Source organism: Dysidea avara, chromosome 6, assembly GCF_963678975.1.
Source record: "Dysidea avara chromosome 6, odDysAvar1.4, whole genome shotgun sequence".
NCBI classification, from domain to species: Eukaryota; Metazoa; Porifera; class Demospongiae; order Dictyoceratida; family Dysideidae; genus Dysidea; species Dysidea avara.
Window position 1 is genome coordinate 40,404,267 of NC_089277.1, and position 25,550 is coordinate 40,429,816.

General features: G+C 38.9%; 1 protein-coding gene and 1 long non-coding RNA gene across 2 annotated transcripts in view; both read right to left on the reverse strand.

The window, feature by feature from the left end:
* The window catches only part of LOC136257236 (sentrin-specific protease 7-like), a 60,370-nt gene that overhangs the window by 21,445 nt on the left and 13,375 nt on the right, over positions 1–25,550 (reverse strand). Inside the window, exons 3-17 of the mRNA XM_066050313.1 lie at positions 18,046–18,129; positions 17,962–17,981; positions 16,423–17,332; positions 15,690–15,775; positions 15,606–15,641; positions 15,301–15,552; positions 14,461–14,497; positions 14,344–14,402; positions 13,033–13,147; positions 11,646–11,719; positions 11,532–11,596; positions 10,073–10,146; positions 8,360–8,555; positions 8,198–8,311; positions 4,074–4,214 (exon numbers count right to left, since the gene is read on the reverse strand). Of these exons, the coding sequence (XP_065906385.1) occupies positions 4,074–4,214; positions 8,198–8,311; positions 8,360–8,555; positions 10,073–10,146; positions 11,532–11,596; positions 11,646–11,719; positions 13,033–13,147; positions 14,344–14,402; positions 14,461–14,497; positions 15,301–15,552; positions 15,606–15,641; positions 15,690–15,775; positions 16,423–17,332; positions 17,962–17,981; positions 18,046–18,129 (2,263 nt within the window). The remainder of the gene's footprint in view (positions 1–4,073; positions 4,215–8,197; positions 8,312–8,359; positions 8,556–10,072; positions 10,147–11,531; positions 11,597–11,645; positions 11,720–13,032; positions 13,148–14,343; positions 14,403–14,460; positions 14,498–15,300; positions 15,553–15,605; positions 15,642–15,689; positions 15,776–16,422; positions 17,333–17,961; positions 17,982–18,045; positions 18,130–25,550) is intronic.
* LOC136258705 (uncharacterized) lies at positions 24,763–25,220 on the reverse strand. The gene is made up of 2 exons (XR_010702928.1): positions 25,103–25,220; positions 24,763–24,974 (listed from the first exon to the last, which is right to left on the reverse strand). It is a non-coding gene; the product is annotated as an uncharacterized lncRNA (long non-coding RNA).

Consider the following 25,550-nt stretch of genomic DNA (forward strand, 5'->3'; position numbering starts at 1 on the left):
GACTCTCCCACCAGGAATCATAATATATTAGATATCTTTGCCACAAATCGGCCTTCTTTAGTTACAGAATGTACAATAATCCCTGGTATTAGTGATCATGAGGCCGTCGTAGTGCTATCTCATGTGACTGCAAGAACCCAACCCCCCACCTTACGGAAAATCTATCTATGGCGAAAGGCAAATTTACCTTCTATTAAGGAAAAAGTTCGACAGTTCTCTATAATTTTACAATCTCAATATTCCCCTGATCTCCCTGTCAATATTCTGTGGAATGATTTTAAAAATTTGTGCGACGACTGCCTCAGTTTAATACCTTCCAAAGTTACTTCTACCAAAAATCACCAACCCTGGATTTCCCCCTTCATAAAAAGGCTTTCACGAAGAAAGCAGCGTTGTTATAACAGAGCTAAACATTCTCATTGTGCTGAGGAATGGCAGTTGTATTATCGTCTTAAAAAAGAATGCCAAAGGGAATGTCAAAGAGCTTACAATACATACATCAACAGCTTTATTGAGGCCTAAAATGGTAACGTAACAAAGAGGCTATGGTCATTCATCAAACACCAAAAAAAAGATCAATGTAGTATACCCCCAATACATGTTAATGATACTACTCTTACAGACAGCCAGGAAAAATCCAATGCATTCAATGATTACTTTACATCAGTATTTACCCAAGAAGACTTGTCAGCAGTACCTACAATGAATGGTATTCCTTTTCCTGAAATACCACACATTTCAATTTCTGAGGAGGGTTACGTACTTTAAACCATCACAAACCTACTGGACCAGATAATATTCCAGCATATTTCTTAAAAGAGCTATCAGAGGAACTAGCACCAATTTTAACTCTGATTTTTCAATCATCTTTACACCAAGGGTTTCTACTGGATGACTGGAAGGTTGCAAACATAATTCCCATCTTCAAGAAGGGCAGCCGTACTCAGACTTGCAATTATCGTCCTGTCTCCTTAATGTCAATTTGTAGCAAAATTCTTGAACATATTGTTTACAGCTGCATCTTTTCACATTTAACTAGCTATAACATTCTGGCTGAAGAACAACATGGCTTTCAAGCAGGCAAATCATGTGAAACTCAACTGATAACAACCATAGATGATTTAGTCAACTGCCTCAATGATAATGCACAAATGGACTACATTTTTCTGGACTTTTCAAAAGCTTTTGATAGAGTTCCACACTCCAGACTATGCAATAAACTATCACATTATGGGATCAGAGGCCCCCTCTTGTCATGGATCAAGCACTATCTTTATAATAGAAGTCAAAAAGTAACAATTGATGGCACAAGTAGCAATTCTTCCATAGTAACATCTGGTGTACCCAAAGGAACTGTTTTAGCCCCCCTCCTTTTTTTATGTTTTGTAAACGATATTCCCCTAAATATAGCCTCCAAAATCAAACTATATGCTGATGATATCTTATTATATCGCAAAATCGAAACCAGAGATGATCAAAACCTTCTCCAGGATGACATCAACAGACTGGTCAAATGGTCCAAGGATTGGCAACTTCTGTTTAACTTTAACAAGTGCGAATTTCTTTGCATCACAAACAAACGTTCACCATTAACCATAACCTATAGGATGGATGGTACAGCTATAAAACAAGTTTCATTAGTTAAATACCTAGGAATTACCATTAATGAGAGACTGAACTGGTCAGAGCACATCTCCAATATTTCCAAAAAGGCAAGCTCTGTCTTGGGATTTTTGCATAGAAATTTAAAATCCTGTCCACCCCACATCAAGGAATCCTGTTACAAATCCTTAGTTATACCAATTCTAGAATATTTGTGCACAGTTTGGGATCCCCATACTCAAAAAGATATCCTAATGCTGGAAAAGATTCAAAGGCGTGCAAGTAGATTTGTTACGAACAGTTACTCTTGGTCTGTTAGTGTAACTAACCTTATTAACAACCTTGGATGGAAAAGTCTACAAAATAGAAGAGCATGCATAAAAGCTACAATGATGTATAAGGTATCTAATAACTTGATAAATATGCCTTGCAACCAATCTCTTATCCCTTGCACCTCCCACACTCGCCATCATCGACTCTGCTATCAGCTCCCTTACTCAAGAATTAACACTCACTTATATTCCTTTTTCCCGTCAGCTATCAGATTGTGGAACAGCCTTAGCCAGCAAACCATTAACTCTCCAACTCTAGATCACTTCAAAAGAACACTTATAATAACATGACTGTATGTACGAACTGTTTTGTAATATGTCACACCCCCCTTCCCCACAACTCACCCACTTGTAATGTTGTGCCACACACTCTTTTTGAGGTTCTGCACATTATAATATATAATAATATAATATATATTTTTGTACAGGAGTCAATGGGAACCATGAGCTGTGGTTAGCAATATTGCGCTCTGGAAAACTGAAGGAAGTAATTAATACTAATGACATATTTTGGTTAGTTTAAAGAAAAGGCCTATTGACTTTGTCCTGTTTGCATTCTAATGCAAAACCGACTATTCAATTGCAAACAGGATGAATTCTACTGCAAATGTGAACTCTACTGCAAACGGGACAAAGTCAATTGCAAAGCTGATGAATTCAATTGCAAAAACACGTAACATCAGTACTTTAATACACTGTGTGTATCATTGTTGATATACTTCAACAGATCCCAACTTCAGTTTTTGTTTTTAAGATTACAGGTTAGGTGCTTAATAATAGGTTATTATTTTTCGATGCGCGATAATGGAAGGTGCAAAATTGGCACAAAATTCGAGCAGGTGTTAGTGAGAAGGTTGTTAATTTCAAAGCATTGTATAGCCACGCGATAATAGTGGAGGAATCATACAAAGTGAGTATTAATAATTTACTGTGGAAGGTAGTAAAGCGTAAAATTAAGTCCCTGCAATATGGTTGAACCAGCGTTTAGCGCTACTGCTTAATGTGGTTATTATTCATCAAAAATAGCAGCTGTCAGCTAATTAGTACAAATTTTTTATGGCAGTGTCAATGGGTGGTTATATTACCTAGGTCCTGTCGTGGAAACTTTGTGGGAAAAAAGGCTGATTAGTTATTGTATCTTTGAAGGACAATGGTGATTAGTTCTGCTATGGAAATACTGTGAGTCCACTACCGTGCTGTTACAATTGGATAACAATTCAATTCGTTCGTGAGGACCTAGAAATCACAAAGTAATAGCTTATTAATGCTAAATATCTCGATGTGGCTTCCCATGGAGCCTGGTTTTTGATGAATAGCAATCAACAGTTTCACTGTTTAGTGTCTACATTTCTGTACCAGCACTTCCCTTTTTGAGTGTATCGCCGCTTATGGTATCACTTGTATGTTAATACGCCATGTAATTTTAGTATGTTCTTTCATGCAAAACAGTTAAACAGAACTATAAGCAAAGTGCCTACAAAATTATTTATCTGGTAACTAGTGTTGAGCGATAGTAAAAATTTTACTATCACGATAGTTACTCATTAAATATCGCGACAGTGAATACTATCCCGATAGTTTATGAAACACTTTGTTCTTAACAAAGTCTTAGTTGTATAGCTATGATTTGCAGTCACATAGAAAGTTATTTTGCATGCACAGGACATTTGTTAATTAACTGCGTGGGCGGCCGATGAATATGGAATTTGGTATAGCTTTTATAGGCCACTACTTTGTAAGAAAGCTGGTAATACCAAGTATAGAAGGGTTGTTAATACCATTTTAATGCAGATCTGAGCTTATCATAACTATCACGATAGTGATATCCCTACTATCGCGATAACGATAGTGATTTACTATCATGATATATCGCATTATCGATACTATTGCTCAGCCCTAATCTAATGGTAACCCATAGCCTTAAAGTTAGTAGTGAAACAAGATAATGAGCGATGATAGCTTTCTAGGGAAAATCCCTACTTTGGTATTGATGCCAAAGTAGGGACTTTCCCACATAGCTATGTGTAATATCATCACTCATTATCTTGTTATCACTCGGATCCCTACTTCATTGTTAAATTAATACTCCACAATTCAGGGGTGTGCTTTAAAAAGGATTGTCATTATAACATAACTCACTCCCATGTTCTACTCCTTCTTCTTGGGGCACCATCACTGCTTCCAAATGTTCCATTAACCAATCTAGTATGAAAGAATGGACTGAACACATGTACCCTGTCTCTACTGGTATCATCTGGTAGCTCATCATACCATAGGTACCTGTAATGAGGTATGCTCTTATTAAATATATATATTAGGGGACGAGCTTATATTACATACCACACTGGACTACATTATAAGTCACTATATGACACTACTGTATTGTAATTTTTAAACAGGGGGTCCACTCAGTAACCAAATACTGATTTCAGTGGAGCCCTGTGAGCAAAAGACAAAAGACAAAAGACAAATACAAGTAATAGTTGTAACACACCCATGAGGTTTGTATCTGATTTGTAAACACGACACCCGAGGGCCGCAGGCCCGAGGGTGGAGTGTTTGCAAATCAGATACAAACCGAATGGGTGTGTTCTAACTGATTTGTGGTATGGGGCGTGCGCAGATCAAAGGCGCCCATTTGTAACACGGAAGGAGCAAGAACGCAAGGCTAATATTGGCTACTGCTAAGCGCTATGTACAAGGAACAGTTTTACTCACTAATTACTGTCTTGATGGTTAGTTAATTCATTGTAGCTAGTTTATTCATTGGTAGCGCATTTGTTGCAAGAGCGCAATCGCAATCACTCCTTCCATCATACAGCTTTCCCATCATTTAGACGGTGTAGCTGAAGTGTCTGATATTCATTGTTGAGTGGTGCATCGCTATAATAGTCTTGGTTAGCTTAATTTATTAGCGAACGAGCATGTAGTAGATTACCGGGCACAGCCCAGCGGTTGTACTGCTTCCCATTCATTCAGACGAGTGCAGTGTTGTGTGTTTATTCGTTCCAGAGCGATTTACCTCCTTGTCAGTCCTTGACATTATTAGCCTTGCATTGTGACTTCCTGTGTTGGTCTGGTGTATGGTTTTGTTTGAAGTCTTTGAACTAATTAATAGCCAGACTGTGTGGCTAAAAGGAGGTACTTAGCCATGCTACAATTATTTGTAAACTGGTTTACAACTGATTTGTAACACTGGTGGCGGCCTTTGATCTGACCACGCACCATTCTACAACTATAGATACAACATCAAAAATAAACATGCGCACACACACAAAGCCAATACAAAGAAATACTGCTTAACATTAATGCCAATAAAATATTTGAAAGATGAAAGATGAAACAGTAGTAGCCTCCACAACAGTTAATGGTAGATTGTTCCATAGAACACACCCACAATAATAAAAGGACTTTTTCCAAAAAATTGGTATACAAGAGATGATTGGTATTGTGGCCAACATGACCAGTTACGTCTGGTCATGTAAGCCACTACTGTATCACAAGCCACTACTGTATCACAAGCCACTACTGTATCACAAGCCACTACTGTATCATAAACCACTACTGTACAAAAGCCACTACTGTATCACAAGCCACTACTTTATCACAAGCCACTACTGTATCATAAACCACTACTGTATCATAAGCCACTGCTGTATAGTAAGCCACTACTGCATTACTGTATCATAAGCTGCTACAACGAAGCATAATGACCACTCCACTTTCAGTAATTGATAGTTGGGGTGTGTGTTCAGATGTGACATAGTTTTATGATATGTCCGGCACCATTCTATGTGTTGACGTGGTATGTGTGGGTACACCAAACACAATTGTGTAACATAAACAAGTATAAGAGTAAGGATCATAGAAACAAGGGGAGTCACCTACATACACAATTATAATGATTTTAATCTAGTCATGGCCACAAGTATAAGGAAAATGAAGCCATAGACTGAAGTAGGGATTAAATGTCCACTAGTATATCTGCAGGGAAGCCATGCATCGCACTACCGTGAATCGATACCTTGGACAGTAAAAGAAACAGGACACAAAGAAAAATGATGTGTATAGTGCTGGACATCATAAGTTTCCAAAACTTGTATTCTGAGTTTGCAATGTGCAATGTCATAACTTTATGTGGGTTTGGTCTATGTCATTGAAATTTGGACAGGTGGAGCATGTGACCATTGTGGTTACACAACCAGAAGTTGAAGCCATACCAATGTAAATTATTCACAAAATGATGTAATAACCAAGCAGATTCAACATTTTACATATTTCAACTTTTCTCCCTGTAGCTGTACGCCACAAAGCTAAACCTTGGTGGGATAGGAGAACAGTTCTAGCTCCAACTTTTTGTAAGACAGATTTTTGATATCTTCATTTATTTTGATGCTATTGTGAATTGAAGCATAACACACAGGACAACTTTTCTCAGTAAGACAGCCAGCAATACTCATGAAATTTAGTACACATATACAATGCTGCATATGCAAAAAATTTGTAAGACAGATTTTTAAAAAACTAATTTGTTCAGGAATTATACCTTTTAAAACACTGAGGAACCGGCCTTAACCTTTAAAGCCGCACAAAAATATTTGATGAATGCGTGTTTATTCAAACGGGCTTAAGTATATGGTCAGGTAACTTGGCCTGTCTAACTCTATTAGCCTAATACCAGACATCAAAAGAAAGCTTATTCATTGGGCTACTAAGGGAAGGCTAAATACACACTGTAACAACAGAGGCTTACTTGTTATAGAGTGATAAAGAACGGCGACTGGTTTTATCGCAACGCTACATTCCATGTTTCGTCCGCCATGTTAATTAACATTTCAGTCACGTGAGCTGTATATGGCCTTACTCACCATTGAATGGCGAATCAGCCAACGGTGATTTGGGATGAATAGGATCAGCTGGCGATGAGTTATGGATGATTTTCTAAAGGTGTGTAGGGGATTTGCGTGCTTATAAACTGAAATGTATTTTCACAGCGTGTTTTGGTCTTCATACTTTCATTGTAGGGTAAATCCCTAGGTATCATTTTAATCCTTATTACATCACGAGTAAAGTGACGCTAATTGCGTAGTCATAGGACCAACACTATGAAAATTACAGCGCTTTGTTTATATCCATGCGTAGCGGTCAACCAAATTATATAACGCGTTACGTTTTTGGAAAGTTATGATGTCCAGCACTATACACGTATTGTGGTATGCCAAAAGGCACATCTAGAGATGAAGCAATGTCAAACAGTGAAAAAATCAAGCCTGTAGCCTTAGCCGTTACTAAGTTACACTTGTTGACAGGCAGTTTGTCAGTCTGTAGAAAATTCCATTGAATAAAGTCAAAAATTATTTTGTAGTTGTACTGGTCATATCTAACCAATACTGCCAAGGCGCAGGCCAGGATGGTATTGTGAAACTGGTTTATATTTGGTCACAAAAACCCAAGCCTCCATGATCCCTAATATATAGTACTACCGTACTGAATGATACACTACAAGACTGAATTAAACGTTCTCTAGTATAGCTGCAGGTATAGGTGACATCTGTGACCCCTACTCAAGTTTAAAATTACTAATGTTTTTCCTTGTAGTTGTATAGTATTAAATTTTCAACGTTAGCATGAGTACTCCATATAAACAGGCAGGACCCACAAATAACTTTTGGACAATGCATGTTTACACAATATGGGCATGCATGGTGATGTTAGGTGGAGTAACTTAATTCTTATGGCCTAAAACAACACACTGTTCAAAAGTCTGTTCATTGGGCTAAGGTTAAATGAACACTGTGACTACAGTGGCTTATTTGTTATGAAGCAATGAACAACAGCGAGTCAACTTTTGTGTTTCAAACTTCTTGCCATGTCTTTAATTTTAATTGTGGGTTTACTCACGTGAGTCACATATGGCCTAATAGAAACTTTCATGGCAAACAAACAGAATGGAGCATGAGTTATGGATCACTTTATAAAAAGTATGTAGAGGGTTTGCATGTTTCCTTGCCAAAAAGTTATTTACATGGTTAGTTTGGCCTCACTGTTTAGTGTTAGGGAAAACCCTTGGTATTATTTTAATCCTTGTTACATCACGAGTAGAATGATATAAATTGTGTAGCCATAGGATGGATGCTCCGAGAGTTACAGCATTTTGTGCAAGGCACATGTATTTGGGCCGGTTTTCTGGCCTACACGATTTAAGGGTTAAAAGATACTCTGGAAACAGCCTGGTCTTATACTACACACTATTAACCACTCACTTTAGGTAGAAATCAATTATCTTATCGTTCAAGAATTCCCCTTCTTGAAGACAGTCCAGGTCTGACAGGAATATACTAACCCCTCGGGCTAGTGTTCCTGGATGATACGACACTCTGAGGGTGGTATTCTAACATTCAGGGCACAACATCATTGCTACATACAACAGCTTATCATCCTCTGGTTTAGTAAACTTGACTGCTGTACGACGGGTTGATTGACGACGAGTGCCGTTCCATTTTGACTTTGATTTTGATGATGGGGGATCAAAGTCATCATCGCTAGGGGAATCATCATCAGTGATGGCTTGAGGGTCTTCCTGTGAAGTAGAGTAGATTGATGATGACTTGCTCCTTGTAGCTACAGGGATTGTAAACATCAGTTAATAATACTCATGTCAGCTTGTTCATGTTTGCTTAGTGCTTTATAGACACACACACTACACACACACACACACTCCTATACGTACAAGTATTCAGGTACACACATACAAATGCAATGTATCATACAGTATGGTAATATGGTAATATTGAGGTTAGGATTTTTCTGCCAAAAATATCACCCAGAAACCAGCTTCACAATACCATCCTGGTGCCTTGACAGTATTGGTTAGACATAACCAAGCCCAAAAGTGCCTTTAGTACAACCCGAAATGCTTCCAATAGATTATAATTTTTTTTATTCAATAGAATTTTTACTGACTAACTGTTTGCCTGCCTTCAGGCAAGTGTAACTTGATAATGGCTAAGGCTACAGGCTAGATTTTTCACTGTTTGACATCACTTTGTCCTGAGACTTGCCTTTTGGCATACCGAGTACGTACAATGCATGCATCATGGACTTGCCTTATTCCTCATTTGTGTCCCATTTCTCTGACAGCGAAAGCGTTAGTGTGATGCATGGCTTCTCTACAGGAATTGTCCGTATTTTCCGTGGTGACTGGATTGATTGCAGAGGTACTTCTAATACTGTTCTTCATTTGTAACTCTGTGTAATGAGTTAAAAATAAGTGGAAGCAAAATGCAATGACCACTTCACTTTTGAATTAGTAATTGTTAGTTGGGACACACTAATTGTCCGTATTCTCCGTGGTGAGTCAGTAATTGATAACTGCAGTGCATGTTCAGACAAAAACATCACCTCTGGTGCCATCCTTCCTTTCGATGCAGTATGCACAGGTTCACCAGTCATAATAACATGACTGAATTAGGGATTAAATGTTTTCACTAGTATGTGTGCAGACCTCCCAGGTGAGGTTGGTCACCTCCCAGATGAGCCTCCCAGATGAGGTTGGTCACACTATGACATACTACTATGTATGATTACACAATAAAACATGGCACCAGAAATTAGCATCGTTTTTATGAAGTCCCTTGTCATATTCATGAGAAGTATGGCATTTGTTTCTGGTTATAACAGCCACACAAAGTGTTGGGGAGCTGAAAGAAGGACTCTGGGAACCGTAATTTATCGATATCAATTTGTACATTAGAATACTTTATATCAATACTGAGGTGTGGGGTTGAACTTTTCTTTGAGATCACAAGATGTTTGATGACACGTAACCAACTTCCTTTGTTTCCCTTCTTTTTTCTATGATCCCTAATGAAACTTTAAAATTTTAATTTTCCTTATATTGTGGTGTAATAAAGGTTGTTCATCTAACCCTTTACATGAGACAACAAACATTAGTAGTGCTTCACCACAACTGTCTATCTGGCAAGAACAAGCAAGTTATAATAATTCCACATGTTTAGTAACTGATGAACATATAGACAGGAGCAAACACAGAGCCATTAGAGTATTGTCATACTGGAGGTCTGGTGAAGCACTACATCAACAGGGAAGGTGTGGTCACTACTCTACACATATTATACCATATCTCTTTAAGAGGGGAGGTGTGGCTGTTTCAAGAGGGGAGGGATCAGTAGTGGTCTCCTCTACATCATCACTACAAGGAAGGAATATCACCAGCGAGTGAGTGTAGCGTATATACTTTAATATATGGTGTATTATTGAACATCATACAATCGGCATGTAGTCTGTCTATCAGTGTGTATATGTGTACTGTGTGTTGGTGTATTTAATGCTGCACCACCTAAACTGTGTTGTAGTCTGTCTGTCAGTGTGTGTATATGTCATATGTATTCAACACTACCCCGTGTTGGTGAGGACTCTCAAAAGTATCACTGAACAGCTTACAGTGAAGTATCACCGAACAGCTTACAGTGAAGTATCACCGAACAGCTTACAGTGAAGTATTACCGAACAGCTTACAGTGAAGTATCACCGAACAGCTTACAGTGAAGTATCACCGAACAGCTTACAGTGAAGTATCACCGAACAGCTTACAGTGAAGTATCACCGAACAGCTTACAGTGAAGTATCACCGAACAGCTTACAGTGAAGTATCACTGAACAGCTTACAGTTTAATTCATTGACGACTTATTCAGTGAATAATATCGAGAAAGAAAATATCAGCACATAGCAAAAAATTGTCTAATTGGAAAGGCTTGCATAAGCCATTTTGTAATCTATGAGAATGGAGATATAAATCTCAACCCCAACTATCCTACATCTTATTGAGGAAGCCTTAGTTCCAGGATTATGTAGTTACAATGTGTCTAGTGTAATCAACCTGACAATGATAGTTAATATAGGCACAATGTGCAATATATGGAATATATAAACTTGAAGCCCAAGGCCGTAGTGCACAGGTGCAGCAAGGGTACTATTAACAGCCTGAGGGTTTATAAATCCCATAGACATCACATTGTACCTGTAGTAGACTCTACACTCAAATTAGTCACCTCTTCTATGGCTGTTTCTGCAGTAGGATCAATGAAAGTTGTTGGATTGCATAATAATACTAGTACCAGGCAAACATGCTCACGTGACACTCATCACCACACTTTAGGAATGTGTACTCATTGGATAAACCTAATTTTTGAGCAAATATTATATTGTGCCTGAAGGCATGGAGTATATTAGTAAAAAGGTGAGATTTATTATACATTTAAAATCTAAATAGACTCTACAACAGGATATCACTGATTGTTCTATTAGAGCACTTCACATATTGTACAATATGGTTTTGTCAAAACTAAACTCCTGGATTACCCCAACATCAAAACTGGTAACACTAGTTAGATGTCAGTACTGAACAGTACACTTTGTCCAGCCATATTCACCAGTGTAAATCTTACTGACTGTTCTATTAGAGTGTTTTGAGAGCAATACATTGACTGAGTACTGACCAGAAGTTCATTACTGGATGTTAGATAGTATACAGTGTATATCCCACTACACACAGCCAGTATGCACTACTAGTTTACCTGCTCAATGTGTCTCGTTCAATATCCCATCCTACTGAAGTGATAGTTGTGATGTGGTCTAGCATCTTTTGAATGATTAGTAGCTTAGTAACCACCAATCAGAACACACATTACCTTATTCAATGCATTACATGTCTCCTGGCTGGGCTTGACATCAAACCATAGTCTAACAAACTTGTGTTGATGATCTGTATGGGGATGATGTGACCATCAACTGCTATGGCATGGGGATCATGTGATCATCAACTACTAGGGTACAAAGTAGTGTATAGTAGGGACCACAAAGGAGTAGGCGTGGCCCACAAAATAACATCACTTCAAAAACAGCCTCAATTTTCCCAGACGACGATGAGGCAGTATTGGTTAGGTAAAACTAAGCCCAAACAAGCTTTCAGATCGACCAGAAAAGTCTTCAACAAGTTGCTACGGAATTTTAAAAAAATATTTATTTAACGGAATTTTCTAGTGACTGACTGACTGACTGATGCCTTCAGAAAAGGGCTACGGGCTTGATTTTTTCACTGTTCAACATTGCTTCGGCCCTTTTTGCATACCACAGTACGTACAATGCATTCTTCATGGACTTACCAGTGTCCTCCTTTGTGTTCCATTCATCTTTGCTGACAGCGAAAAGTGTCAATTTGGCGGTAGCACTTGATGGCTTCCCTTCGTAACGGAAATCGTCCATATTAGTCATAGTGGCTATTTTGATAGTAGAGGTGCTTTTCAAATAGTTGATTCGTACTGCTGAGTAACGGGTTGAACATAGCCGACAACAAAGCATAATGGATACTTCCAGACTATAATTGATATAACTGGGGCGCGCGGCACAATTTCTTTTGGTATGCGTGGATTGCAGAGATGCTTTTCGAACAGTTCTTGATTCAAAATGCTGTGTAACGGGTTGAACATAGCTGACAACGAAGTGTAATGGATACTTCACTTTTCAGACGATAATTGGGGCACGTGGCGCCATTTCAGATGCGGTGTGCGTGGGGTCACCAGTCATAATAATTATTTAGAAAAAAAGTTAACGAACAAGTATACAGAAAAATTTGGAATTTTCAACTAGAGTAGGGACCATAGCACATTGATAAAAGTACTGAAACAAGCTGGAGTAGTGCATGATTATTAAATCACAGTAAAACAATAAGAAGTGTTATATCCCTACTGTGCTCAAGATACTAAAATGGAAATGCACAGTAGGGATATAACACTTCTTATTGTTTTACTGTGATTTAATATCGTGTACTACTCCAGCTTGTTTCAGTACTTTTTATCGATGTGCTATGGGACGTCCCTACTCTAGTTGAAAATTCCAAAAAAATTCTGTGTACTTGTACTGTATATATAAGAGGTCAGTAACTTGATTGCCCAATGCAAAATAATCCCAGATCCCCTTGCAATCTACACTAGTTAGTACCTCAGGAGCCACAAACCCCAGAATCCTCTGTATTAACTTGTAATTTTCCCCATGATAATATCATTAGGAGCTGCTCACCTGAGCTGTCAGGGTTGAATACACTTGGATCAATGTCAGCCTTGGCACGTAATGAGTTAGCTAAATTAGAGTAGAGTAGTAGCTGTATGATGTAGGGCTGTCGATGAAGGTTGACCTGCAACAGTTGATGATAAAAACACACACTACACACATACGTACATACACACAAAGCCAAGCCTTCGGTAGTTTTGCAGACCACAGCTATTGCTGCCGAGTGAACCAGCAATAGGATTCCTGTGCACCACTCAGGAACTTAAGTCAAATCTTCGTGGGGCAAGACTACCGACACTGTTCAGGTTTCAAGGAGAGAGACAATGGAACCTGAAATCCTACAACGACCCCAACACCACTAAGCAAGACAAGGTATTTGCTTCCCCAGATCAGCTGGGTAGACAGTTAACACCAGGTTACCATTAATACAGCTGGGTAGACTACTTCACCAGTTAACACCACGTCACCATTAATACAGCTGGGTAGACTACTTCACCAGTTAACACCAGGTCCCCATTAATACAGCTGGGTAGACTACTTCACCAGTTAACACCAGGTCACCATTAATACAACTGGGTAGACTACTTCACTAGTTAGTACCAGGTCACCATTAATACAACTGGGTAGACTACTTCACAAGTTAACACCAGGTCCCCATTAATACAGCTGGGTAGACTACTTCACCAGTTAATACCAGGTCACCATTAATACAGCTGGGTAGGCTACTTCACCAGTTAACACCAGGTCCACATTAATACAGCTGCTTCCCCAGTTAACACCAGGTCCACATTAATACAGCTGGGTAGACTACTTCACCAGTTAACACCAGGTCCACATTAATACAGCTGGGCGGACTACTTCACGAGTTAACACCAGGTCCACATTAATACAGCTGGGTAGACTACTTCACGAGTTAACACCAGGTCACCATTAATACAGCTGGGTAGACTACTTCCCCAGTTCACCATTAATACAACTAGGTAGACTACTTCACCAGTTAACACCAGGTCACCATTCATACAACTGGGTAGACTACTTCACCAGTTAACACCAGGTCACCATTAATACAGCTGGGTAGACTACTTCACCAGTTAACACCAGGTCACCATTAATACAGCTGGGTAGACTACTTCCCCAGTTAACATCAGGTCACCATTAATACAGCTGGGTAGACTACTTCACCAGTTAACACCAGGTCACCATTAATACAGCTGGGTAGACTACTTCACCAGTTAACACCAGGTGATGCTCTAGCTACTTGGCTACACTACCACACACAACACACATACGCACGTACACACATTAAACTACACTACACACCTTACAACTCTTCACAGCATCCTTCAATGGTCTAATCTCAATAGGTCGTTCACCATTCCCTGTCACACACAAAACACACAAATGTTATACACTAACCAGTATAGTTACTTTACTTACTGTCATTAAGTCGGAATGATAACTTGTCCACTGACAACTAAAGGAGGGAAAGGATAATGTAATACTATTGGTGTGTGTTATGTACACGTTATGTGTAGTTGTGTATGTACTATTGCTACTATAACTTTCAGCAAGGAAAACCATGTGATTATCATGTGACTACTACATGAAGGCGGCTACTATTGGCTGCAGCTTGCAGTGTTTATACGGATTCATGAGCGACTGACCTTGTTTAATCATCCTTCAATAATATCATTCATTTTAACTTCTCTCAAAAATATTATTTCCTGGCTTAAAACAACTTTGCCCAGTTTTTGCTTCAAACGTGTCAACACTTGCATCAGTATATTTAGATATAAGCCACGGCTCTTATCTGAGGGCAGCTCTTGTGACTATAATTCTAGGGTCTGGAGCGGCTACTATCTGGGGGCGGCTATTATATGAGCCACAGTTATTAACTGGTCAAATATGGTAGAGTTAACAGTTTTTATACCATGGGAGATTGTTAAAGTATGAAAGGAGTCTAAACATTGTTTAATGACCTATTTGTACAGGCATTACATACCAATCAGTTTAACCACAATGTACAGTAAATTATCAGCCATTAGAATCCTACGCATGCTTAAGTTATCAGGTCATAATATGTTGATAGATCATGATATACAATATATTAATTTGTTTGACTCGTACTGATTATGGTCTTAACCTGCAGCCATTTAAAAAAAATGCTAGGACTGAAAACGTATTGTCCAGTAAACTTGTACTGTACAATGTATCACTGTATTGTGATACAGCAGAGGCAATGAATTGATATGTCTACAAACTGTATTGCTAACTAACCCAAGCATTCTCCACTATTCCATTGAGGGAGCCCACACTAGCACGAGAACAATCCAAGTGAACAGGCGATAGTTTCTTCTTATTGAGTGGGTCAGATGTCTTCTTGCTACACTGACTATCACTATGTTTGTCTATTATTGACAGAGCTTCAGTTAAAGGTGACTTGTATGACTTCTTAACATGTTTCTCTTTGGTAACCTCCTTAGCAACAGGGACCACACCCTCCTCATCATCACTAATAACCTTATCCTCCTAAAGATGTTATCACCATAGCAACAGTGACCACATATGACATCATCACTGACCTCTTCACTGGGTTGCCTTGACGACTTGCGGGGTATCTGTGAGGATCACATGATTAGATGTACATAGAGAGATCATGTGATCACCTTATAACCCTGAAACATGTTGGTACAACTGGTCAGACTGGGCAGAGGAGCTCGTTTGCGTTGTTGCTTCAGCAAACTCAATGGCTCTATATAATGAATATACAATGTTAACAATATTGGTTGAAAATAAGTGAGTAGTTATCCAAACCCTTGAGGATGTACACTCCATGATACTGTATTGTCTCTCAAATAGTAATTTTGTACCCTACCCTCAAATTGGCTTCCTAGTATTATGGTTGCAAACTATTTGCAGTTGATAATGTAAATTGTCAGCACTGAATAAGTCATTACTATCCTTGCAAGCACGTCATGCCATAAGACTAGATTGCTATAAAGTAGACTTGCTCCTTCAATACTCTACATTCACCTATTATTCTACTGTTACAGTATGTACAAGTTGAGCTGGATCCTGAAAAACAACTAAAAATGTAAAGTGCATTTTTTCTCTCAAGAGAATTAACATTAGATGATTAGTAAAGGTGTCAACAACAGAAATGTGTGCTTTGGCTCCATTACAAGTTCAGGAGAGGGGGGACTACACTTTTATGGATTCTTCATAGGAAATGTATGGTGTAAAAATTATGTTGGACATTTCGACAAGATTTTGAAATAAATTAGCGAGTCAAGCAGTGCTACAAATGAGCCAAATTTCAAGATCGTGTGTAATTGCATCATCCATGAGTTATTAACTGTACCAGCTCAATGTGTACATACTATAATACACATGACTCACTCTTCTTTCCATAAGCAGCATAGTTGTAGGTGTGCTTGTTGTTGTTAGAGTAGAAGCTCTTGGCTGATGTTAAGGGAGCTCGAACTAGTGGTGCTGTGTTATTATTCTTGCTCCATGTTCTGCTAGTGGTGCTTGTAATTGAGGAGGTGTTTGTAATTGAGGATGTGCTTGTAATTGAGGATGTGTTTGTAATTGATGATGTGCTTGTAATTGATGATGTGCTAACACTTGAGCATGTAGTCTTTATAGGGGATAAGTTTCTAGTTGTAGACATCCTTTTAGCTGGGGACGAGCTAATATTTGAGCGTGTGCTATTAACAGGGTAGTGTTTCTTGTTGTTCATTGTTGCCATGGTGATGGTACAGTTAGTATCACAGGATGAGCAGCCACTTCCCTGAAGATCACATGATGTTAAGCCACTCCCCTGAGGATCACATGACTTGGAGCCACTTTCCTGTTGGGGTACAGGCTGCCAATTGGACACAACCGGTGGAGTATTGAGTAGTTTACGTTTCTTCCTCCTAGTAGTCCCCTCTTTATGACTAATTATGATCTCACAGTCATCACCTGAGGTCACATGATCTCTCGATGATGAGGTCACATGATCCCCTGATGAGGTCACAGTGTCTGTATTATCTTCATGATCACTTAGAGTAATTGGGTCAGTCACAGGTAGAGTACTAGATAAGCTCATCACATAGTCACTTTTAGTTGGTCTAGTATTACTACTACCAGTCCCATACAATACAAATTGCTCATCATCATGACGACTGCAGTCTACTACTAATGCTGCTGTAGACTTGCTACTAGTAAAGTTGAGAGGAGTATATCTCTGTCGTTGTTTAGGTGGTGATGGACTACTGTCGTCTTGTAATACATCAACTGGAACCATTGATGATGGTGACGATGCCTTTAGAGTAATAGTGTATAAGTGAACAAAACACACCTAGACACTCTACAGACATGCTATACACAGAGACACACTACACACACACACACTACACACACACACACACACACACACACACACACACACACACACACACACACACACACACACACACACAAAGCTAAAGCAAAGCCAAGCCTACAGTAGCCGGGCGAAACACAGCCATTGCTGCCCAGCAAACCAGCACTGGGATGCCTGTGCACCACTCTGGTACTTGAGCCTTGTGCAGGAAAATCCAGAGCTAGTAACCTGTAGGAAGACTGTCCAGGTCTCACAGAGAGAGATCGCAGAACGTGAAGTTCCACAACGATCTCAACACTGCTAAGCGAGACAAGGACAGTTGAGAATTTGTTTCCCCAGTAAACACCAGGTATTGATGTTACAGCTGGGTGGACTGCTTCCTCAGATGACACCAGACCACCACTTCATTCACATTGTTCCAGTCGTTTAAATGGACACACACACACACACACACACACACACACACACACTATGCTCACACACACTATGCTCACACACACACACACACACTATGCTCACACACAAACAATACACTCACACACACACAAAAAAACAAAAAGGTCACACACCTTAATAGTGTTGCACACAACTGGCGATGGAAGGGGTGGGGAAAAGGTCATCATCATGACAACATAACAACAATATCACCTTACCAACATCATCATCAGGAGAAGATGGACTTAACCAGTTGTACAGGCTGGACCTGTCACCACCGCTGCCTTTATTCACTCTCTGAGCTACAATGTGTAACAGTGTTACTGAACTAACACACAACAACTAATACACATCACTTGTGTATATCACCTTTATATAGGTGGCTTTTATAGGGAAAAGAGTATTAAAATTTTTGCCATTAACTGCCGTTTCTTGCCTGCCACCTTTAATTTGGATTTCACAACCTACCCTTTGTGGGGCTGCATCATTTTTTACGGCTGTTTTGGTATAGATATCACTTCATTTTGTATAGTGCTTCCTAGATTATCTGACCCCCTTGGGATCAAGATGTGTTCAGATTAGTGTTGTTCTAAGGCACTACAACTAAAATTTTTAGTACAGTAACTTACTTTTAGTATACAGTTGACCCTCGGTTATCCAAACTCAGGTAATGGTAAAAGTGTTCAGATAAGTGAAGCCCATACATTTATATAGGGCTCTGTTTAAATACCCTAATAGAACATACACATACCCTAATAGAACAAGTCATTTCCAATTTCAAGGGTATAGATAACTGAGGGTCTACTGTGCTAAAACTACATCAAAATTATGAGGTTGTTTGATTCTAAAACTAAATCAAAGAAAAATGTCTTGAAATTTTGGTAAAAGGTTTCATACAAAACCAAACCCTGACAGGGACAACCCAGAATGGAACCAATTATAGCACATGCAAAGTAGAAAACTAGTTTAAAAAAAAAATAGATTGTACATCATCACACAGTAACTAGAATTGTGCTAGAGTTAGAGCTCAAAACCTCAGTGTTTGTCACCAGACCCTACCCGATGCAGTGGGTAGGGTTTGGGCACGAGATAATTAGTAACAGTGAATTCTAAAGTGACTATAATTCGACCAGTATTATAGCAGCAATGAGAGTTAATTGTAGTATATATGCTAGTGACTTGTTTATTAACAGTGCTTACAAAATTACTTTAGCAGCTTAATTGCTTCTCTGGTACTGATTGTCACATACAATTGTTGTTTAAGTAGGGGTCACCCCTAAAATTCCACCTGTACCAATGGCATGTGCTTTTTGAGGTTCTGATGAGTGTGTGCCCTCGGCACCTTGTTTTTCATTTTATCAGGCTGGTTGTTGTCTTCTTCACACAACGAAACCATATCAAGGTGTAAATTTCATATCAACACTTTCCTTGAGCAGCACATTTAGATGCCACAAAATTATTTAAAGCACTTATAGTATATGTTCACTTGGTAGATGGCTGTAATTTCATGATAGGTTCTAGACCATGTCTATTAACAATCTTTGTTGATTAATAACAATCGATAACAATTAAAAATCTATTTACTCAATCATGATGACCACACCCCCTTATTATTGGTTTAGCTGTATTCATAATCCTAGCACAGTGAAAATATGAAATAGTGATACACACCCTGGTACTGTATGGAGGGGAACTTTGGCACTGTTAAAATTTGGCGAACTACCACCATGAATTCGCCAAATTTTCCCATATTTTGCTGGTGAAGAAAATAGCAAACCAAGCCTCAAACTAATCAATTTCGTACTGGACCAAGGGCTACTGGGCCAGGCATCACGCTAGACCCAAGCCTGCCTCAACTACCTCACTAGGTTACTAACTACAGTACACGTAAACCTCACCTCGACTCAGAAACGGGCATGACAAGTAGTGAGTCCTACCATATTAAGTACGATACTCACTATTCCAGAGGGTGTAGATCTACTGTCTATATAGTATTATCTTTTAGTTGATAGTTGACTCCAGGTGCCAAAGAGGCATGGCACTCCCAGCTCTCACTTCAGACACAGTGGTTAGTAATCTAATTAATTAAATAGGGTGTTCGCTTTGCTAAAATTTTATTTTGCCAACAGTGATATTTTGTTTGATTTTCCAAATTTTTCCTCCTCCAAAGTTTCCCTCCATACAGTAAGTGAAAAACTGACTTGCTCTAATATAGCAGTCACCCTGATAGAACGGTCACCCTTGCATACTGTAAGTGTATAAATTTCGTGGTGTATAAATTTTTGTGGATTTCATGGTTTGCAGCTGATCCACGAAAATTAATCCACATAAAGCTGATCCACGAAAACTAATCTATTTAGAAACTCACGTCTCAGCTCGAACAGACCTATTAACCATTGCCACCAATACACTTCCTTATACTATTAACGCACATAATAATATTACATTAATTCTATGTGGCTATTGCGCTACGTACGACCTGACGACAACACATGCACCTGTTCATCACATGAATAGATAATGATGGCCTTGTTCAAGTATCTTAGAATCTAAGACCCGTTTCCTCTGATTCCAGCAGGAAAGATTCTTTTGTGGTGAGTCAACCCCACAAAATGGTTTGCTTAGTCCCAGATAAGTACGCCAGAGTAAATGGAGTAGCCAAAGCTGTTAAGTTGTAAACCTTAAATGCAACCTTAAATCACAAATTCTGCTCCCTGCAGCTCCTCGAGAAAATAAACTGGCTCATTGAGATTAAACCACGAAAATTATACCCACGAAATTTAATACACTTGCAAACCTGTGTACCTCTTGCTTTAAGGCACGAGACATTTAATTAAGGATTAATAGGTAATGTCTGGAGTACATATTTTCTAAACCACAGATTGGTTTCCATACAGATTTGTCGATGACTAGTTTCCATATCAAAATGATCACAGTACAGCAAGCATTATGACTACACTGCTGTTATGTATTCAATAGTTTCCCTTACTGATGTAAAACAGTATTTGCAATGCCTCAGAATGCTTTAACAGGGAGATAAAAGAGTGTTTATTACCATGCTACAAATTATTACCACTGAGTGCACCCATACAAGTAATGAGCAAGGCTCTGATTGACCTTGTCAGTTATCCCTAGACCATAACTGCATCAATGAAACTAGTTTCATAGACTTAGTAGTGAAACAAGAGATGAGCAATGATATTAAACAGTATAGTAGTACTGTTCAAGTAGGGATCCCCCAAAAGTGATGTGCACCGCCTAAAATGCCACCTTTAATAATTATATAACCCATTCACTGCTGAATTTCCTGGCGGACTACAGAGGTCTCGCCGAATTGCCCAGTATAACACTACCTGTACGCTAAACTACTTAGTAACCACCCCTCGAAATATTGGCTATAGACTTACGAACTTGGTTATATTGTTTATGTTTACACAACACAAACCGCAAAGTAATTACAACACAACAAAGACGAAAAAATGATATAAACAGCACATACAAACAGTCGGGTACAAACAAAGGATCTACAAATCACTATAACAGTGTATTAAACAGTTCTACATCATTTGCTTACTGAGCGATTGTCTCCCTGGCTAGTTTTATCGAGATTTAGCTCAACAACTTCATTGCACATGTGTATACGCATGCGTGCACATCACGCCACATTCTTGAAAAACCATCGACTGTCTTCTTCGGCTATTGTAGCACATCAGAAATGATTCAGAGTATTCGAAAACACTAGTATCAACTCGAAGAAACACTTAACTTGACTCCGTTCACAAGAAAAGTTTTATCGGGTTACGTAACAAACCCACAATAGTGCGCAAAGGATCCGGTTATTCCAGAAACGGGACCTCTATGGATGTGTGCGTTTCAGCATAGGCGCATCATGCTAACAAATGCACAATACCAGTGTAAGTGTGTCAAAATTGTATTCAGCGAGTGTTTTATTAGAGTGATCCGCCATATGGCGGTTGCCGCCGTGAATGGGTTAAAAATAGAGACATTTTATGTGACGAAAATCACCTTTACGGAATGATATTAGTCCATCTTAAATACAGCATTAAAAACAAGAAAACACTTACAGGCAGCCATATAAAATTAACCCTTAAACATGCATGAAACTTTGGGGAATGAGTGTTTACACATTTCACACATACATGGTGACATTATATGGGGTAGTTCAACTCCTTTAGCCTAAAACTGCATATTGATCAAGTCTATTCACTGGGCTACTTGGGGAAGGTTAAATAAACACTGTAACAGTGGAGACTTACTTGTTATGAAGTGAAGAACAACGGTGATTAGTGTTATCCATCAACCAAGCTTCTCGCCACGTGTTTAACTTCGATTGTGGGTTTGATCACGTGAGCTTTGTATGGCTAAATGTGAAATTTAACAGTGAAGCAAACAAACCTTATTGGAAGTCGAATGGAACAACCACCATCAAGTTATGGATCATTTTATAAAGATATGAAAAGGTTTTGAGTGTTTATTTAATGAAAAGTTGATTACACGGCTAGTTCTGGCATCATGCTTTAGCAACAAAGGGGAAAACCCTAGGTATCACTGTAACGCTTATTACATTATGAGTAGAATGAATTGCGTATCCATAGAAGGTATGGTTCGAAAGTTACAGCACATTGTTTAAAGCCATGTGTATTTGCCTATATATAGGCTTATGCACATTTAAGGGTTAAAACAAATTACTGAAACTCGAATTTTCATCTGCCAGCCTGCCTGACCAGTCGCATAGCTGTAGGCCAAACAAAGCAGCGCACAGCCACCATTTTACGCCACAATAACAAACTCACCAGTGGTATGTGCCTTTTGGGCTTAGTTATGTAAACTAGTGGTGCACCAAGTAATTGGTAAATAATTGGAAATCGGCTTATCTGCCAAATTTCAGCAATATTGGTATTGGTAATTATCAGCAGATTATTTGCCGATTAATTTTACTGAACCTGATGTCATTGTTTTCATCAAAAATAAAGTATAAAAGTTGCAATACTTGTGAAATTTTGGCATAAATATCAATTATTGGTATCGGCCATTATGTCAGCAAAATGTCTTAAATCCCAGTGCGTGTGAGTGTCAAAGTGCTGCGCTGGGTTATAACTACCATACAGCTAGACAGAGCGGTGCTGCTACTGTACGATATATTAGTTATCACCCAGTGATAACTAACTTATCACCCCGTTGCGGAGCCATTCAGTCTTGTTCGTGACATCATAATAACCGCGAACGGTATTGTTTACCAATGGAACAAAGAGCACCAGTACAGCATTTAAACCTGCTAAATCTTACAAGAAAACTGTTAATCTTTTATACAGCAACGCTACAAGTTACCAGTACGATAGTTTAATAAATGTCTAGAACAGTCTGAGTCGATTTTCGCTCCAACAATCAGTCCCAATGGTCACTATGGTGAAGAACTAACTTCTTTCGATAACTTCTAGCTTCATCATATCTTGGACTATGGTAGTCACTTGTTGGTGTTTGTTCCTCTTGCATGCCATGTGATACCACCATACCAACTTCTGACGAAGGTGAATTGTACCTGGAACTAACCCTTTGCTACAGTTTGTAGGCAGTATGCAGGGTCTCTCTTGTAGCCACGAAGTTGAATCTCCACTCAATTGGGACGAAATCTTGAGCACAGTGACAGGAACTCAAACCGGAACTTAATTTACTATCTGTAAACTTCTGTGCACTCCTGCGCACTGGGATACAAAATAGTTATATCCCATATACTTGGATGATATCATTGTTATTACACTCCTCCTTGGCTCTGCCTCGGACTCGTGTAATAACAATGATATATCACCCTCGTAACGGGATATAACTATAACTTATCGGTGCATCATTAATGTAAACATACATTATTTCAAACATTGTAACATCATTGAAATTACAGCGCTTAGTTTACAGCCATGCATAAATGCCGATTTATCGGCATATGTGGGTTTAAGGGTTAAAATAACATAATGTTGCAATCCTAAATATTGCTATGACATTAATGTTACTATTGCTGTAGTTGTAATAATCTTATTGTAACATTAATGATGTTAGCACAAAAGCAAAGCATGGGGCCAAAGCTCATCCTGAAACTACCGTTATGCAAAATAAGCATGCAAAATTCCTTAGAAAATGGTTAATATCTCCTTCCTACTTCATCAGATTCTTGTGGAATAACACGAGGTGATTCCCCATTCAATAGCGAGTCATGTCATATATAGTTCATGTGATTTAATAGATTGTTATTATGGCTGCCGTCATGAGTATTGAGAAGTAATGGAAAATTGAGTTGTCTTTTTTGATTGGTCCATAACAAGTAAGCCTCTGTTGCTACAGTGATTGTTTAGATTTGCTCAAGTAGCAAACTTTCTGTTGGATAATGACTTAAGGGTGCTAGCCCCCTTTTGAAGCCACATAAATGCTGTTCTTTTAATCTTTGATACAGGCATAAAGAAAGCTACAGGAATCTAAACTACTGCTTCGAAGATTGACCTAACTTTCTACTATACAGAGACCAAAGTATAAGATTGTACCTTGTTTCATTCACGCGCTATAGCCTCTCAAAGTTAACCCATACATTTTTTTATTCCGAGATACTGGCTGCTTGCACAAGCATCTAATTCGCTGTGAAGATTCTTCAATAAACTTGTGGAAACTTAGCGCAGGGATTTGTCTTTGCACTTCTTCTTTCTTGAGTTATAAAACAAAGAGTAGTGCCACGAGCGAACTTTGACTTTCGCGCCCTGTAACTTCATGCTGGATCACAACAATTATAATTCCATGCGCTAAAAGTTTGCAAATTTATCACTGATGGTCCACCAAAAGTTTGGTAGAGATCCGACTATCGTGTATTCCAGAATATCGCCTTTTACAATGCAGTGTAGAACATGCGCACGCCGACCAGTTATTACAACAAATTCTATAAACCACAAATGCCAACTTTATCAAATAACAAGTTATAAATGAAGTTATGAACTAAACAAAAGCTCTTGTTCTTTTTCTTTACACACTGGGATACCTTCCTGTTGGTTGTGGAGTCGCCAAGCCTGCTCTTCGATGGGTAACGCCTCGTAATGCACAGTCAGTATCTTGTAATGGGTGATAAATCCAGCTGGAACATCGTCTCTACCTAAGAACAGGCGTACAATTACAAATATAACTTACCAGCGTACACTATCACTTGAGAAAACACAGGAAGAACGTGTGTTGGCTACAAATCAGCTTGCGTTCGCACATGTCATCAAAACTAGCACTTACTTTCAGGCTAATTCACTCTATTGTCACTCTTGGGCGCCTAGACGATCATTTTCGTGATGATTTTCAAACGTCATGGCCAATTTCTTTGGCGCAAAACACGGCCGCCTAACACGGATACTTTGAGTATGCGTAATATTGCCAATTATGATGTAACAGCCGCATGTGGTTATGTGGGTTGTCCCTTGAATGGCTTCAAAAACCCGCTAGCACCCTTAAGGCTAGCTAGTTTGGCTAGACAGGCCACTTAAAAAGGTTTTGTGTAATCACGTATCCCTTAAAATTATGTGCGGGTTGAAGGGTTACCGTACGCAAGGAAATTTCGATGTAAGAAAAATTTGACGAATTCAGACTTCAGCAGATTTGACGAATAAAATGTTGACGAAAATCAAGAAATTATAGGCAAAACCTATACTTTCAAGGTGGCACTGAAGTAATTATGTGAAGCCGT